The 19226-nt window shown below is 46.0% G+C and overlaps 1 protein-coding gene across 1 annotated transcript in view; it reads right to left on the reverse strand.

The window, feature by feature from the left end:
• Positions 1-19226, reverse strand: part of LOC122945833 (unconventional myosin-X-like) — a 98755-nt gene that overhangs the window by 26619 nt on the left and 52910 nt on the right. The window contains exons 16-30 of the mRNA XM_044305060.1: positions 18292-18360; positions 17268-17350; positions 17075-17183; positions 15575-15655; positions 14557-14681; positions 14136-14250; positions 7898-8004; positions 4787-5077; positions 4585-4624; positions 3522-4313; positions 3074-3197; positions 2185-2431; positions 2016-2111; positions 933-1026; positions 749-804 (exon numbers count right to left, since the gene is read on the reverse strand). Coding sequence (XP_044160995.1) covers positions 749-804; positions 933-1026; positions 2016-2111; positions 2185-2431; positions 3074-3197; positions 3522-4313; positions 4585-4624; positions 4787-5077; positions 7898-8004; positions 14136-14250; positions 14557-14681; positions 15575-15655; positions 17075-17183; positions 17268-17350; positions 18292-18360 — 2429 coding nt within the window. The remainder of the gene's footprint in view (positions 1-748; positions 805-932; positions 1027-2015; positions 2112-2184; positions 2432-3073; positions 3198-3521; positions 4314-4584; positions 4625-4786; positions 5078-7897; positions 8005-14135; positions 14251-14556; positions 14682-15574; positions 15656-17074; positions 17184-17267; positions 17351-18291; positions 18361-19226) is intronic.

The raw sequence follows: 19226 nt of genomic DNA on the forward strand, positions 1-19226 counted from the left end.
AACTTATAGGGATTGTCCAGCCATATATATATATATATTGTCAGGATAGGTCATCAATCCCTTTACTGTAACAGGAATACTGCTTTAACACCTAACATTTACGGTCCCTGGGTCCCAATGCAAATCTGGACGAGGGTTTCTAACTACCATGTGCCATTTATAATAACGGGGTCTGTGTAAGCCCTCTCAGGCACTAGGGCCTGTGTGCAACTGCTACCGCTGCACGCCATATAGTTATGCCCCTAATTCCTGGGAAGAGGTCAATACTCAGAGCTTAGAATTTTTTCTGATAAGGCGCTCCTGGTACCAAGTTAAAAGATAAAATCCTGGGGTCCTGCAGCTGCCACTAGGGGGAGCCGATTGTACAGGGATTATACAGCTCCCCTGAAATAATACAGTGAGCTCCCCCAAGTGACATAACAAAGATTGCACCCAATGGCTTCTGCCCGGCTTGGTGGGAATAATATAGTAAATAACCACAATTTAAAATGTAAATTATAATAATATTTATAACCTTCTACATATGGGCCTTTTACAATTTCTTTAAACTCCTGACAGCCTCCAGCTTATTTTTTCCCCCAAAACAGCTCCACCCGGGTCCACGGGCTGAATGTGGTATTGCAGCCTCATTTACGTCTACAGGGCCGAGCTGCTAAGCCTTACACAAACATTCTAAGAATTACTACACGGGTAACAGATTTTCCTCTTTGCAGCATTGCCAATTTAAATTTAAGGAATTGCTCCTTACCGATCAGGACAGTCTGAGGCGCAGACAGAATCGATCAGCCCCACATCCAGGGTTCCCTGCAGGAGATGAAAAGAAGAAATGGATGCGGGTCTCAGGATGGGGTGGGAGGATGACCCCGGGCAGTGGGAGACTTGAAGGAACTGAGACGCCTGAGAACGTCGGTGACTCACACGAAGCCACTTACCACAGCATTCTTGGGGTTGGCTTGTTCATCCCTCATATCTCGCAGCTGTTGGGAGGTCGCGCTGTGAACTCTGCTCAGGACATTGAACCAGCCGCTGCAAGAGGAGGATCCGACTGGGAATTAGTCTGACCAGCGATGTTGATGAGCTAGCCCAGGGATGCCCAACCCGAGGCCCTCCAGCTGTTGCAAAACTACAACTCCCAGCATGCTCTGATAGCTGTAGGCTGTCCAGGCATACTGGGAGTTGTAGTTTTGCAACGGCTGAAGGGCCACGGGTTGGGCATCCCTGAGCTAGCCAATAAGTCACACAGCTGAGATACCGGCTGGGTTTACACACTGCAGCCAAAACCGTGCCCACTCTGTGCAGCCATTAGCCGCATGATGTTGCAGGTAAAACGGAGGATTTCGGCCGCAGCTTGTAAAGCCTTATTCACACACTGCAAAGTTGGTCAATAAGTTGCAGCAATAATTTGAAGCCAAAACCAAGAACGGATTTGCATCTACAACTGCCACAAGTCGGCACACAGACTGCTCTCACTCAAAGTCACTTCTTGATATTGATCCGCGCAGAGAAAAAATCCACACATGGCAAAACTGATTCCCATTGCACACAACGGGAGAGGAACTTGGTGTGGATTTCGGTGCAGAATCCAAGCAGAAATCTGCGTGAAATTTCCACCATGTGAACATAGCCTTACACTACTTCTTGTCGTTGCATTCACCACTCATTTTGACTTCAAAACACTGAAACTAAATAGTAACCAAGAAACAGCAATGTGTGAATAAGCCTGAAATAGTTCTGCAATAGCAACTTTCAAACAGCTGATTGTTTGCTACAATGGATCAAGCAAGGAACTAGAGAGCAAGAGCAGCAAAGCAGCACAAAGCTCACTGTATACAAGTGTAGCAAACCTTCAGCTGTGAGAAGTAGTATACAGGTTTTTAGCCTATGCATGAAAACAAGAAGGTGTCCATTTATTGACTGCCAGCACAGATCTGGGAAATGGAGAGGAACTGAAACACTAAGGGTATTAGAAGGGGTGCATTATACATATATAGAATATATCGTAATGTAGCTTTTACCTCGCATCTTCAGGAGTCTCTGCCACGATATGATACGTTCGCTCCTCGGTCACAACATCCAGAGCGTTCTCCTTCTCATGGATATCAATGATGGCTCTGAATGACACAACACACAGGAGTCAGACACGCTCAGGATGTAATATATACCTCCTACCAGGCTAGGACTCACTTGGCTGTGCGGACGTCGATGGTTCCTCTTAGACGTTCTTCGCTATCGTTCTCAAAGTACATCAGCTTGGATTCTCGTAGCACAAACCAGCGACGTTTCCAGTTGCGTCGGGACAAAGTGGACATCCCACCACCCTTCTTGTAGAGCCAGCCTGATTTCAAAGCTTCCTGCTTAGTCCGGAACCACATGAAGGTTTCGTCTTTGAGGACACACCACCGACGTCTCCACATGTTCATAAGGCCACCGGCTTAAAGAACAAGGTCAACACTTGGATGTAGCCAACTAGATTTTCCTTCAAACTGAGCTAGCATTGTATCTAAATACTTTAGCCAAAGTGGCTACCCAAACACTGGTGGCCCATCAGTCCCCACCATCCCCCTTAGCTAACAGTTCTTTACCAGGGAAATAACGATAGGAGAAGACTGTATCTAAATACCTTGGCCAGAGTGGCTTGATGGTGCCCCCCTACCCACACCCTGTGGCCTATTAGTCCCTTCCTTAGCTACAGTCCTGTACCAGGGAGATTATGACAGGACAAAACTAATATTATAATGCCATTATAGTCACTGGTCTTCTAATTCCTGTAATCTTGCAGCATATGGCCACCTTAAAAAGAGCACTAAGACCCTTAGCAAAGGATGGTCACCTATTCAGGATCTTCATCTACTAGCCGGAATGAGAACATCCAGGGAGGACTCAGTATCTCCATGCAACCAATTGATTAAAGGTTCTATGTGGTGGCGCTGTAGGAAAAAACTATTGCTCCTGGGTTCCTTCACAGATTACAGCTGATCACTAAATCTCAGCCGAAGGACACCCGATAAATAGCTCATCATAGGTGGGACGCATATAAATACATAATAATAAATAAACAGATCAAATCTATTACCTTTCATATACAGGTAACTGTGAAAATAGGGTGGACCCCCTCCATTAAACAGAGTGACACGTGAGGTCATCAGCTCTTCATCAGTGTCAATATGGCTGTCTGCTTCTTCATCACTGTCCAAGAACTACAAGAGAAATGTTGAATAAACTTTAATAGTCCACACAGAGCTTTTATGACCATTCTGTAACCTCAGCACAAACATTTCCTGCAAAGCTCAAGCAAAACACTAAAGTCCAAGTGCGATAACAATAAAAACCTTTTCTGCGGCCACTAAAATATAGATGAGCTCAGAAAAGTCAATATAGCAAGGGCACGCAAGTGAAAAACAAGAACTGTACACATACCAACCCAACATGGGACACCATGTGTGCAAGCAATTGGCTAAGAACAAGACCAGGCAATGACAAGTGGCCAGCGAGGAACTTTTCTTTTGGTCTGGATTACTCACCGAATCCAGACTGCCACACTGTGAGCCATAACTGCCAGGTTTGGAGATACGAAGAATCTCCTCATCCGTTAAGTGACCATCACTTGAGTTCCTGGCATCTGTAGAACCTGGTGGACCTTCATCAAACTCTTCATGGTCATAGTCTGACTCCACATCAGGGGGGTAGCTGTAAATGGGCTCTTGGGCCTCGTCGCTGTTACTCTGGACATCCGATAGACATTGATAAATGCTCTCAGACTTGTCAGAGAGGGCGCTATATACATCTTGAGTAGATGGAGGCTCTAGAGGAGAAACTTGTGAATCCGTGGAGTTGCCGGGAATTTGCGTGTAGGTTCCATTCTCTGAGAAGCTCTCGCTGGTCTTAAAGACATCATCATCGTCTTCTAAAAGCAACATTGGGGGTGGAGGCGGCAACATCTCATCATCCGCGTGAAATCCTTCATCTATCTCCTCTTCAGCCAAAGGTGCCACCAAACTACCATCCACATTCATGGTTCCATCAACTCCATTCTCTAAGCTGTTAGCACTCTCATCCAAGTGTCCAAAGTCCAAAAGTTCCAGGAATTCTTGAGCCACCCGAGATGCTTCCTTCTCTAGCTTATGGATCTGTTCCTCCCGCTGTCGAGTCAGCTCATTACGTGTGTCCGTACAGGTGATGGACACTCCATCTATCTTCTGTTGGTGTTGCAATTTCTCAATCTCTTTTTCCAGTCTCAAGATCTCATCCATCTGTCGTTGTTCCTCTTCTTGTAGAAGAAGGTTCTCTAGGTTCCGAGCTTTCTCCTGTTCTTCCTACAAGTAAATGTCATAAGGGTTAATACTGGACAAATGTTCTTACCAAATATCTACTGCATAAGGGATGGAAAAAAGGTGTTATTGGGTTTCAGAAGCATACAAATTCCGGGATAGGTCAATTCCCTATAACTCAGCAACCAAACATAGCGTCAGATGGTGTTTCTACCAAACAATTGAGAAGGACACCTATCTGACCAAATTGGTATGGACCACCATCTTCTCCTAGTACAAGGGACCCAAGCATAAATAGTATATTTGCAAAACTAACCTGAGCAGCCCTTAGCTCAGCCTCCAGCCTCTCCTGCTCCCTAGAAGAAGAAAAAAGAAGCATTAGCACATTTTATAGGTCACCTCAAGGTAAGAGATCTTTGAAGAACTTGAGAGTCTTTTTAGATGGAGTTTTTACAAACAGTATCTGCAGTTCTACAAGAAAAGGAGGTAAGAGGAGTTCCATGACTTTAGCCCTTTACCTTCTCTCTTCCTCCTCTCGTCTTCTCCGCTCTTCCTCCATCTTTCTTTGCTCTTCCAGTTGTTGCCTCCGTCTTTCCTCCTCTTCTTTCCGCTTTCTCTCTTCCTCCTCTCGTCGCCTCCTCTCCTCCTCCAGCATCTGCTGATACAGGTGTCTCGCAGTCCTCCCGCGCCAGTGCTTCTGAAGCTGCAGAGCAGAGTGTTGGAGCCTAAGGTACACGGTTTTCCAGAAATGAGCGCGATAATTCTTCTGAATTGTGATGATGCTGAGACGCACGTGCTTATAATGCTTCCTGCAAGAAAAGAGAGCGGAAGTTAGTGAGTGGATGCATTCCATCAAGACCAATGTCATAAGCATCTCTAGCTTCCTGCTATTCTGTGTCCTCAGCCTCCTTGACCTACAGAATTGTTACTCTTATCCCAAGTCAGAAAGATGGAATTATATAGACTATACAGAGAGCAAAGAGTGCACTATAGAGTAGAACTTCTGAAAATCCCATGTACATAGGGAGCAGTATTATAGTAGTTATATTCTTGTACATAGGGGGTAGTATTATAGTAGTTATATTCTTGTACATAGGAGGCAGTATAGTAGTATATCTGTACATAGAGAGCAGTATTATAGTAGTTATACTCTTGTACATAGGGAGCAGTATTATAAGTAGTTATATTCTGGACATAGAGGCAGTACTTGTATAGTAGTTATATTCTTGTACATAGGATGGCAGTATTATAGTAGTTATATTCTTGCACATAGGAGCAGTATTATAGTAGTTATATTCTTGTACATAGGAGGCAGTATTATAGTAGTTATATTCTTGAACATAGGAGCAGTATTATAGTAGTTATATTCTTGTACATAGGAGGCAGTATTATAGTAGTTATATTCTTGTACATAGAGAGCAGTATTATAGTAGTTATATTCTTGTACATAGGGGCAGTATTATAGTAGTTATATTCTTGTACATAGGGGCAGTATTATAGTAGTTATATTCTTGTGCATAGGGGCAGTATTATAGTAGTTATATTCTTGTAAATAGGAGGCAGTATTACAGTAGTTATATTCTTGTACATAGGAGGCAGTATTATAGTAGTTATATTCTTGTATATAGGAGCAGTATTATAGTAGTTATATTCTTGTATATAGGAGCAGTATTATAGTAGTTATATTCTTGTACATAGGAGCAGTATTATAGTAGTTATATTCTTGTACATAGGAGGCAGTATTATAGTAGTTATATTCTTGTACATAGGAGGCAGTATTATAGTAGTTATATTCTTGTACATAGGAGCAATATTATAGTAGTTATATTCTTGTACATAGGAGCAGTATTATAGTAGTTATATTCTTGTACATAGGAGCAGTATTATAGTAGTTATATTCTTGTACATAGGAGCAGTATTATAGTAATTATATTCTTGTACATAGGAGCAGTATTATAGTAGTTATATTCTTGTACATAGGAGCAGTATTATAGTAGTTATATTCTTGTACATAGGGTGCAGTTAAAGTATTGCAGACAGGTTAAATTATCTTGACAATATAAAAATTAACAACCAGTTTTCTGAGCGAGATATGTGGTCAAAGTAGTTTGTACCTTACCCCACTCACTACTCTTGCAGCCCAAAATGCTTTAACCTTTTAATTTTCTGATTATACAGAATACAAAATCTTCTCCTCCTTCTGAAGCATAATGAAAAATAGATTTTACCAAACCGGTAAAGTTGACGACGGCCGATCAGCTGTTTGAAGTGGTTAAGGCGATTGTGCGGGCAACGATTCCAATTCAAAATTACCTGCGCGTCAACTTGCTTGTGTAATTACAATACATTCACTTGAATGGGACGAGCAGCTGTATTTACACTCCCCTAAGTGAGACATGATGCAGGTAATTTTGAAGAAGCAGCAGCGCTATCACATGAGCGCCTCAACCTCTTCACACAACTGATCGGTAAGGGTGCCGGGAGTCAGACCCCCCCCCCCCCCCCTCCTTAATGATGTGAAAGGGATTTCTACAAACTTTTTACTCTCGGCTCACTGGAGTTGGCTCCGTTGCAGATCCAGGCCCCTCTAGATCACTAATGAACACAGGATCCTTGACTCCTGGATGGACGGAGGTGCTGGAAAGCAGGAACGTGCATCGCACATCTGACTCCCATCGCTTCCCCTCATCACCGCTGCACTGATTCCTTGCAGCAACAAACAGTCCCTGAACAAAAACATTACCTTGTCCTACATCCTGCCGCTGACCCCGAGTAGCAGCACAGACTAAAAATAGGGCGACGGAGTTATCGTTATCATCTACCTCCAATCACAGCGCCGCTCCTGACAATGAGCGCTTCCATGTCTTAAGCTGGAAGGATTTCTGGTTGCTCTGCTCAGTGCATTGAGGAAATTAGATGGCAAGCTCTTGGGGTCAGGAGATTAAGGGGGGGACTTTATCATTCCCCCACCCCAGTTTTATGGCAGTAAAATACCGCATACTGCGCGTTTGCGACTTTTTAAACCGCACAATGGCTGTAGATTTCTCCACTGCAAAGGGTGGTGAAATCCACAGAGGACATGCTGCAGATTTCAAACCCATACCGCCGGTCAATTTACGCTATTGACTGCTTATGCAGCGTACGGATGAGGTTTCTGAAAATCTTATTCACTTCGCTGACACTGTACAAGGCATGAAAAAAACAGCGACGGCAAATCCGCGACATATCTCCCACGTGTGAACAAGCCCATAGACTACAATGGAGAGTGGAAAATCAAGTAGCGGATTTGATTCAGATTTTACCATAGATCTGCCGCAAATCTGCACCAAAAACTGCACAATTGGTCTGGATTTTGCCGCGGCAGGTCTCGCTGTGTGTGAACGTGCCCCTTGCAGCTGGTGCAAGAAGGGTCTATAACACAAAAGAGTGAACTTGGCGTCTACCATGTACTTCTTTTGACGGCGGAAATCTCTACTGGATCGATCTGATTAACCCCACGTGTGCTGGAGTGGGACCGTGTCTGGTAAACAGTGGTATGCACGCGCTACTTCACCTTGGGAACATCTTAAAAAAGGTCATAAAGCGAAATAACAAACTAAAATCAGAATAGGTTCTCGCTGTAGCCTTACCTGGCAATGTATCCCTGGATGTAGGCTCGGATGACCAACGCCGCTCTCCTCAGCTCCTGATCCCGACTCTTCTCCAGACGCTGCTCCAGCGACTCTTTGAGGAACACCTGTCGGTGAGCAAAGACACCCTGTAAGTGAGGTGGCGGGAGCCATGTGACAGGTGGGAATTGTGGCAGCGCAGCCCCGTCAGTCTCCGCACTAGGACTATTCTCTCACCCTCCAGCGCAGAGAAAAGCCAGGAGCCGCGGGGAGGGGTTGAGCAGAGGAGGAGTAGGGGGCGATCTAAAGATATGAGTCAGTGAGCTGAGAAGGGCATGCACCAGATGATAGAGGACGGAGTAGCAGTGCACAGATGAAGCAGTGTTTGTCAAGTGTCATATGCAGCAGAGTCCAGTTTGTCTGAGGCAGCAATGCATAGTTTGCGAGATGCCACCATTCATTGCTGGACCTTCCCTTTGTTCTCCTCTTTGGAGGCCCATTGTTCGATTGTCTGACTTCTGCAGTCCTATGCAAAACCACAAATGCATTATCATTCATGTCAAATTAAAGGGTCACAGAGTTTCGGTAGAACTTTTGTTCGGTGGGGGTCTGAGCGTCGAGAACGAGGAGAGAGAAGCTCACATGTATCGCGCTCTCTCTCCTCGCTGAAGGCTACGGGCCCATCTTGAGGAGTGAGGAGAGAGAGCGGGATACGAGCGCACTTCTCTCTCCTCGTTCTAGCCATCAGAGGGGGTCTCAGCGCTCAGACCCTTACAGAATATATATCTCTATGACATATCCAAGGTTTTACCCAAACTCAGTGACCCTTTAAGCTCCGCTACCGTCGCAGACTCACGTAGCAGTGTAAAGCTCGTCATGCTATGTGATTTTTTTTTTAAGGATTATGATTGCAGATAGGACAGCATGCAAGCACAATGCATTAACAAGACCAACTCAGCTCTGCTACCTCTGCACAGGGCACACAGGATGGGAGGGACATAGGAATGCACACAGGATACAGGGATGGGTTTGCAGGAAGATCCAGACACATACATAACCCAGGAATGAACGACGCAGAACAGTATAGAAGATGCAACGGAGACAAGACAAACCACCAGATTCCCCCCCCCCAAAAAAAGACACTGACGAGCTTAGGGAACACAGGCGCGATGATCTGCAGACATACACACCAAGGGTAGAGTCAGGAGTAGATGGCACTGCCCAGAAACTCTCATCACCCTCCAAGCAGCATGGCGCTCTCTATACTGTGCAGGCGATTGCAGCTGTTTTATTTGGTTAAAAAATATGACAAAGAATCTGCCCCCTCCTTGTGCTCCCAGCTTCCTTCCAGAAGTTGTTCCTTCCGTTCACAAACAATCGACGGGAGAAAAAGCACATGGAGCAGAGTCAATGAGTTGGCTGGAAGTAGTATGTATGGCACAGAGCAAGGAAGGGGGTGCAAACATAAGAACATGGCTGGAGCAGGTCTTCTCCTGAAGGGGCTGCTTGGTGCAGAAAACCTTTCAAATGCAAGTTCTTAAAAGAGTGGTCCAATACGTCTGCCCTGTATCTATGGCTATAGAGAGAGTGTCTCTTGCTCTGAAGGACCCGGCATGTTTGCACAATACTCAGATGTCCCACTGATTTCTTCAAGCACCATGCAATGCTCGACTTCACCTGTGGGGGTGCTGCAGGGGATCTGCACACTTGCTAAAGCAGATTGCTGTAGGTCCCTATGATCAGGTGGCAGCCGGCGGACCAGTCTAATGCTTGTCTAGATGACCGCTATCCCTCCCGACCCCTTCATCTATATACCTGCATGCTGGCGCAGCCGAGCGTGCATGTGTTCTGAATGGAAGAAGGGAGAAAGCTGCTGCCAGGAGCCTCTGACTGCAGCCTATCGCCCCTGAGAACAAAAGAATCAGGAATGATGACATTGAAAAAGGCCGATTCTTCTCCCCCATAACATCTAACACCTGTCTGGAAATTTTGGGACAACCCCATGTACATAACAGCGGGTTTGGCCATCATTAGTCTAATGTGTTTGGCAGCCACCTGAAGAAAAAAAAAAGGTTTTCCATAGTGGAGTGCCCCTTTAAGTTGCTACTGTTGACTGAGAGGATGACTGAAGTGTCCGTCAATGGGATGACCGACAGGCTGTCCATAAAATTCCCTGCCGTCGTGATCATTGCTTAATGTAACATAAAATACTAATAAATATTGTGTGTGGCCATTTTACACGCACCCATGATCAGCTGGATGAACACTGCCCTGTTCAAAAACTGCATGGGGATGAATGACCGTATGAAAATGTACAGGGATGAATGATCATATGAACACTGTACAGGGATGAATGATCGTATGAACACTGTACAGGGATGAATGATCATATGAAAACTGTACAGGGATGAATGATCATATGAAATCTGTACGGGGATGAATGATCGTATGAACACTGTACTGGGATGAATGATCGTATGAAAACTGTACTGGGATGAATGATCATATGAAATCTGTATGGGGATGAATGATCATATGAAAACTGTACAGGGATGAATGATTGTATGAAAACTGTACAGGGATTAATGATCATATGAAAACTGTACTGGGATGAATGATCATATGAAAACTGTACTGGGATGAATGATCATATGAAAACTGTACAGGCATGAATGATCGTATGAAAACTGTACAGGCATGAATGATCGTATGAAATCTGTATGGGGATGAATGATCATGTGATGATTGCCACATGTCAATGGCGGTTAAAGAGTGCTGACTAACTTTCTACATCACCGATCAATGCTTGTAGCGAGCAGAAAGTCTGCCCATGTAAAAGGGCCCTTCTGCTCGTCACAGATACATAGCGGTCACCACCATGATATGAGGCATCGGACTGCAGATGGTGCACTCTCATGTGTCATTTTTAAATGCACTAAAGGGTTTATGTAAAAAAAAAAAAAAAGTTCTGGAAGTTTAATACTTTGAGTTTCAAGGTCAACTTGCTGTCATTTACAGGGGTTTCCAGGTTCAGAACATTAATTAACCCATTAAGCAAACACAAGGCTGCACCGATGGACCAAGTGCAACTTCAAGCGGCTGATCGACAGGAGTGAAGAGTCAGACCGCCACCGGTCCGATACTGACAGCCTAGACTAAGGACTTGCTACAAGTGTATCCGCTCCTAAACTGCGTGCCCTCCAGACCGATACAATGTATCAGCGCAGGTAAAATGTAGCAACCTATCGGGACAGAGATATGCGCTACTAGAGGATTGTCTGCATCAGGTACAATTCTAACAACCCCTCAGCTACTCAACTTTTTAGTCTCTGCATAAAAAAAAAAAAAAAAAAAATCCCCATTAAAGGGAGTCTGTCATCAGCATTTCACTTTTTTAACCCTTCCCATAGCTCCCTAGCATGCTTACAGTTAACAAAAACGTTACCTCTGGCATCAATCCTGGACTTCTAAAACCATCAAAAACGATCTTTATAACATATGCAAATGAGGGCTCGCAAGTGCCCAGGGGCGGCGTTACCCTCGTAGGTGCCCTGCTAGCTCAGCCTTTTCATTGCTTCCCCCCGCCCCTTCCTACCCTCCGCCCGCCTATCCTTTCCCTCTGACCGCCTATCTACCAACTTGTTATTCCGCCGAGATCCCGCGCCTGCGCACTCATTCCTTTGGCCGGCGCATGCGCACTGCGATGCCCATTCCTTGTACGGCATCACAGTAATTAATGCGCATGCGCCGATGGACCGCCTCCTTTGTTGTGTTTTCGTGTCGTTAGCCGGCGCATGCGCAATAGTTACTGTGATGCCATACAAGGAATGGGCATCGCAGTGCGCATGCGCCGGCCAAAGGAATGAGTGCGCAGGCGCGGGATCTCGGCGGAATAACAAGTTGGTAGATAGGCGGTCAGAGGGAAAGGATGGGCGGGCGGAGGGTAGGAAGGGGCGGGGGGAAGCAATGAAAAGGCTGAGCTAGCAGGGCACCTACGAGGGTAACGCCGCCCCTGGGCACTTGCGAGCCCTCATTTGCATATGTTATAAAGATCGTTTTTGATGGTTTTAGAAGTCCAGGATTGATGCCAGAGGTAACGTTTTTATTAACTGTAAGCATGCTAGGGAGCTATGGGAAGGGTTAAAAAAGTGAAATTCTAATGACAGACTCCCTTTAAGTGTCAGCAAGCAGAGATCTTGAAAATTGTGGGGAAAATGAAACATGAAGTATCGTAGAAAGCTGCAGAGCTTTTCACTAATCACCGTCTCTCCTTTCCGTTCTCCGGCTCCGTTGAGGAGCCGGAGAACGGAAAGGACGGATTCTGCAGATAACCGAGACCTAACTGAGCGTAACTGAGCCTAGAGACCCCATAGACTATGATGGGCTCCGTTCCGTGTCCGCTCAGAACATGATTTTTGAGCAGAGACGAAAGTCCCGCATGCAGGACTTTCGTCTCCACTTAAAAATCATGTTCTGAGCGGACACCAAACGGACCCCATCATAGTCTATGGGGTCTTTAGGCTCCGTTACGCTCAGTTAGGTCTCAGTTATCTGCAGAATCCGTCCTTTCCGTTCTCCTGCTCCTCAACGGAGCCGGAGAACGGAAAGGAGAAACGGTGATGTGAACGAGGCCTAAGCATCATTGTCATCAGGGGCAGATATGTAGCAGAGCTGTAGGCGGACAACACAAGGGGATCAGATCCTTACGGAGGATGGACGCTGCACAGTAAGGGTTAAGATCAATATTAACTGCGATAACACTTCTCGACTGTTAAAAGAACACGTCCCAAATACTAAGACACAAAAGGCGCAGCCTGTGACCTTGAGCAGAACAAAGAGGCTTTCTGTGCCGCACGCCCGAGGCTACAGGCTCCAGAACCCGTCCACAATAACCCAGTGTAACCATTCAGGCATGGCAGGCATCCACTAGCTCCCGACTTGTGCCACCCAACTGGGGCAACCCCCATGTGACTCCCCTCTGGCTCTGTCTTTGACAGATCTCCACGTGATGTCACCTCGCCCATGACCCACACAACACCCTGTACCTCCCTCGCCCACTGCCTCATACCACAGGGCGCAGTCACCGCCGTCACAGGGCAAACAAATCAGTCATGGCGGTTTTGTCACGTCTAAGCAAGCGACTCTGTCTCAGCACAGAAACAATGCTCACTTCATGACGTGAAGAATATTCAACGCGACATTTCATCAGAGGAGAATCCAACAACAGCACAAAAAAAAAGAGCATATCAATCACAAAACCATTAACTGTGGAAGGCTCCAGCTGCCGGAGAACTACAAGTACCAGCACAGCTACTGGGGACACGAGTTCTCCCACACATGTAAATCCAGAGGGTATCTACATACAGCACATGCTATAGATAAGCAGGCTTTCCAAATGTCACCACTAGGGGGAGCTCATCTATTGTCGGCAGCCCCATAGAAATGAATGGAGAGCAGCTGCGCATGCGCAGTGCATCCTCCACAACTTCCGCACCTATCAGACAATGGGGGCAAATCCTAGTGATATGCCGCCATTGTCTGAGATGGGAAAACCCCTTTAAATGCTGAAACCATGTCCAGTAAGCTCCCCCTAGTGGTGGCCACAGGCAAACAGGTTTTTCCAGTTTTGATATGAGTCTGCATTGCTGTAATTTGCGCCTAATGTACCAAATGTCACACTTTGATCATTTTTGGGCACTTTTTTGGCACATGACACTTTTGTCTTGAGCTGTGACTCCAGTGTTTTTTTTTTTTTTTTTTACTCTACCTCCCTACTGAAGTAAGATTGCACCTTTGTCCGCAACTTTTCGAAAAGTTGCGGCTGATTAATGTAGCTAACCACGCCCACTTTTTCACTCATTTTTTTAAAGTGCCTAAAGAGTTGCAAAATCCTAAAAATTACATTTTTTTTAACAATTTTCTGCCAGAATCCTGTTGCAAAGAGAATGATAAACTCACTCCATGCCTGTGCCTAGGATCTGGAGTTCTGTACCAGAGGAGCGCAGCTCCAACCACTGCAAAGCTAAATGAATAATTTAAATTATGAATACTGGAGCTAAAATATAACATGGGGATAAAAGATGTATGTATTTGATTTCAGGAGGTGCATTTTGTAACATTCACTTAAAATGATTTAAAAAAAACTGCAGCCACCACTAGGTGGAGCTCCCTGCTTTTAGATCTGTACAGGCTCTCGGGCTCCCCCTAGTGGATGAAGATCAGTAATGAATTAAAGATCAAACATTCTTGGTTTTGGTACCTTCGTTTTTCCAAGCTGCCATTCTTTCTTAGAGTCATCAAAGGTCTGCAGGAGAGCCGCACATTTTCCCCGAACGTCGTCAGTACTGGTAATATTCTTCAGAAACATCTTGTACCTGCGCGCGGATAATTAGCAGTCAGTATTCCGCAAGGCCGTGAAGGTGGTCAATGCAAGGATGCCACGGAGAGCCAGTGCCACTACTGATATTAAAGCTGTAGCATTATTACGCACAGAGTATATGAGGCGGAAAAGGATATATAAAAAAAAAAATCTGCAAGGTTCTAACATACTTTGCATTGCAGTTCCGTACTGGCATCAACATCAATGCTTGCTGTCAGTGAATGTGATCATTCTTGTTAGTACGTTAATATGTCTAACATTTAAACGCACTGTAAACTGCAAATGACTCTGATGCACTTACCTGCTCATGAAGTCTGAGTACTGCCTGCGGACGGGATACCCGGCCCTCCTGATCTTCACCGTCTCCAACATTCCGGAATATCTCAACTGATTTAGGACCACGTCCGGGCTGAACTTATCCGGCAGCTAAAAGAAATGCCAAAAAAAAAAAAAAGACCCAAAAGGGGGTGAAATCATTTGGATGGGGTTTTGTGGTTTATGTGAATGAAGCACTATAATGTCCTGCAACTTTCTAATATTCTTTGTGCTTAGTTTCTGATCATTTGCAAGATCATTGCTTGCTGTCAATGAATTGTATCATTCTTGTTTCAATCTACCCAATACTTCTCACAGGGCTTATTACAAATGTATGCCAGCCAGGCAATCTACTGTGAGCAAAACAAACCACCAGCACAAATCCTCTCCCATCTTGGGATAGTTTGTTACAATGTATCAGAGCAGGAAACTGTATCCGTCTGTAGTCCACCCCACAGAGAATGGTGTAGACCAGGCATGCTCAACCTGCGGCCCACCAGCTGTTGCTAAACTACAACTCCCAGCATGCCCGAAGAGCCTACAGCAGGCATTGTGGGAGTTGTAGTTTTACAACAGCTGGAGGGCCGCAGGTTGAGCATCCCTGATGTAGACTAGATGCAACTGTAGCGGACTCTCAGCTCAAACAGGCCTATTGGATACTTCTCCCATCAATGGACCAATCACAATAATATTATATTGAGTAATTGCTATTGATGCAAGTAACTAATAGAAATCTTTCTAGTCACTCCAATCAGAGCTTAATTTTAATCTGAGGGTAGTAGTCTGGGGTAAATACAGGGGTGCACCTAGCCTTTCTGCTGCCCGAGGCGAAAACTGAAACGGCGCTCCCCCCCCCCCCCCCCCTCCTTCCCAATGCCAATTTCTAAACCTAACCCCTTCCCTTCAGCCCATGGCCCTATGGCTGCCCCCCTCTTGCCCCTACCTGGTGCTGCCTCACCTGGCCTCATTGGCGGAGCACCCCTGGGTAAATAGAAGGCACTCACCTTCTCAGTATTGGCTTTTATGCATCGGATGAAGAAGGGGTTTGAGGTATTCAGCATCGCCATGAGAGAATGGAGGGATTCCTAAAAGATTAGAAAACATGGCACCACTATGAGCAATGATACTAGAGCATAGACCCGAATATAGAAACTTTATTACACACGGATACAACAGAACAGATCTCTGTAAAGTGAATCGCCACCTTTAATTATGTAATTACACCCACTATTCAAATACGTATTCATTTCTTAAAATATAACTTTATAGGGCAAAGTTCCATTTTGTGATGCAGAGCTCCAATCCCCAGCCTAGACTGAGTTATATGGTACCTTCCTGCAGTCACCACTAGGGGGAGCTCACTGCATACTCTTTATACATTGAACTTAAGGCTGAGTTCACACGAGCGTGACAGATTTGGTCCGGATGCGTTCAGGGTGCGTTCAGTTAAACTCGCACCATTTTGCAAGCAAGTTCAGTCAGTTTTGGCTGCAATTGCATTTAGTTGTTCAGTTTTTTCCACGCGGATGCAATGCGTTTTGATGCGTTTTTTTATCACGCGCGTGATAAAAAACTGAAGGTTTACAAACAACATCTCCTAGCAACCATCAGTGAAAAACGCATTGCATCCGCACTTGCTTGCAGATGCAATGCGTTATTAACGCAGCCCCATTCACTTCTATGGAGCCAGGGCTGCGTGAAAAACGCAGAATATAGAACATGCTGCGATTTTAAAGCATTGCAGAAGTGATGCATGAAAAAAAACTGCTCATGTGCACAGCCCCATTGAAATGAATGGGTCAGGATTCAGTGCAGGTGCAATGCGTTCACCTACTGCATTGCACCTGCGCGGAAATCTCGCCCGTGTGAACGCAGCCTAAAGGGATTGCCCCATCCAGAACATTTATAGCACATCAATAGGATATGCTATAAATGTCCACTAGGTGCAGGTCCCACCTCTGCTCAAATCTCAAGAACGGGGCCCAAAGTGAATGGACAGCAAGCTGTGCATTTGCAGATACCCTGCTTTCACCCCTATGGGACTTCAGAAAATAGCCAAGCTCTGTTTTGTCGGTGAAAGGAGCAGTGGAAAACATGCAGAACTTTCCTCCATTTTCAGCTATTTCCAGAAGTTGCATAGAGATGAATTGGAGAGGATTCTGCTCATGGGCAGTATGCCCTCTGTTCATTGCGGGGCCCCATCCAGGGAGCCATACCTATCGGACATTTATGGTGTATCCTACTGATATGCCATAAATGTCCCAGATAAGAAACCCCCTTTTATAATATAACCATATGCAGTGAGCTCCCCCAAGTGGTGGCAGTAGGCAGACAGAAGTTTAGTCATATAACACTGTGGCTATGGAGGAGATCTGGAGCTCTGCATCGGAAAGATGGCGCTCCAATCATCATAAAGATATAATAGGAAATGAGTAATAATAATATATTTATCTTATAGGAGATGAGATGAGATGAGCAAGTTGAACAATTATGGCTGCGCTTACCCTGAACTGAGAACTGACTGTCGGCTTCTTCTTCATTGTCCCCATCTTCAGTGTTTCCCCCCCACATCTGCTGGAGACTTTTTCGAATAGATCATAGATAAAATCCAACCTAAGTAATAAAGACAGAAGCGTATGGAGAGGTGTCGGACATCTGACAGATCCCCCAGAGTAGCAGAGCTCTCAATAATCTTACCTGCTGTCTCTCAGCATGTTCAAAATGTCATCACGGAAGGTGTCCCTGTTCTTCTCCAGGAAGCCGGTGACATCGTACGTGACCTAAAGGGCCAGAAAAGACCAAGAATCAGACCATTAGACCATAGGCAGTTGCAAACATGCCACCACGGCAGCCAACGGCCAAAAAGCGCAGGCAGCCAACGGCCAGAAAGCGCAGGCAGCCAACGGCCAAAAAGCGCAGGCAGCCAACGGCCAGAAAGCGCAGGCAGCCAACGGCCAAAAAGCGCAGGCAGCCAACGGCCAAAAAGCGCAGGCAGCCAACGGCCAAAAAGCGCTGGCAGCCAACGGCCAAAAAGCGCTGGCAGCCAACGGCCAGAAAGCGCTGGCAGCCAACGGCCAGAAAGCGCTGGCAGCCAACGGCCAGAAAGCGCTGGCAGCCAACGGCCAGAAAGCGCAGGCAGCCAACGGCCAGAAAGCGCAGGCAGCCAACGGCCAGAAAGCGCAGGCAGCCAACGGCCAGAAAGCGCAGGCAGCCAACGGCCAGAAAGCGCAGGCAGCCAACGGCCAGAAAGCGCAGGCAGCCACGGCCACACAGCGCAGGCAGCCACGGCCACACAGCGCAGGCAGCCACGGCCACACAGCACAGGCAGCCACGGCCACACAGCGCAGGCAGCCAACGGCCAGAAAGCGCAGGCAGCCAACGGCCAGAAAGCGCAGGCAGCCATCGGCCAGAAAGCGCAGGCAGCCAACGGCCAGAAAGCACAGGCAGCCACGGCCACACAGCACAGGCAGCCACGGCCACACAGCACAGGCAGCCACGGCCACACAGCACAGGCAGCCACGGCCACACAGCACAGGCAGCCACGGCCACACAGCACAGGCAGCCACGGCCACACAGCACAGGCAGCCACGGCCACACAGCACAGGCAGCCACGGCCACACCTGCATGGTGCTAGAACAGTCTTCAATAGTCTTTCTGTGTATGAGATATTGTCACCTTGTGCCTCAGGATCAGGGTGATGTAAGAGATTTGGTGCACTTACCTCCCCTGCATAGTGCTTGATGCCAAACTGGTTCTCAGTAACTCTAGGCTTCACGTAATGTGGGTTGTTCTGGAACACAACAAAAAAAGAAGATAGTTATTATATAGCAGTAGGTTTCCAACAGTCCTGATCTTTACGGGACTGGTCTATGAAGCTGACCACAAAAAAGTAGGCATTTATGCAACTTTGCATTGAAAAAATGAAGTCTGCATCTGGTGGGGACATTCTTGGGTGGAGAGTGTGGGAAATTAAAAGCTTCAGTGTGCAGCTGCCTCTAGAGGAGCCTTCTGCCTAAGGATTCAAATATCTCCCTATTAAACTCTGTAAACTACTAGGCTCCCTCTAGTGGTGGCAGGATTTTCTCATTAAATGATCACTAACTCTTCAAAAAACTTTGCATAAATCAATAGCATAAGCGACCACAATAAAATTTGTAATATGTTTTATCAGCGGGAAACGTCTATTTCTCATGTTATGAGCCGTTTACCCCTCCCCCACACCCTCTTTCTCCTTGCCAATTGCAAAATTTTATCATGGATCATCTCAGAAAGAAGATCATACTCATACATACACATGTCAATGCAAACTATAGAGAGGAAAGGGGGAGAGTGTGCAAGAGCTGAGGAGACAGGCAGAGACAAAGAGAGACTGCACAGCTACATAGGATAGTTATAGCTCAGCACAAGTGTTTCATTCACAACCATGCAGGTCAGTACTTCTCTGTAATGTCCTCCATTATCCAGGGGCTGCTTCTGAGTGACTGAGAGACAGTTATGAAGGAGGTTCTCATCTACTTTCTGTGTGTGCAGTGTATGGGAGCTAAATTCAAACTAGACATTCAGCAAGCACAGAAGAAAACTGCTAAAACGGCAGATAGAGGTGATAGAATAGCCAGAAATGAAGATTATATATATATTTATTTTACATAAAATTGT

Source organism: Bufo gargarizans, chromosome 8 (genome assembly GCF_014858855.1).
Source record: "Bufo gargarizans isolate SCDJY-AF-19 chromosome 8, ASM1485885v1, whole genome shotgun sequence".
Taxonomy (NCBI): Eukaryota; Metazoa; Chordata; class Amphibia; order Anura; family Bufonidae; genus Bufo; species Bufo gargarizans.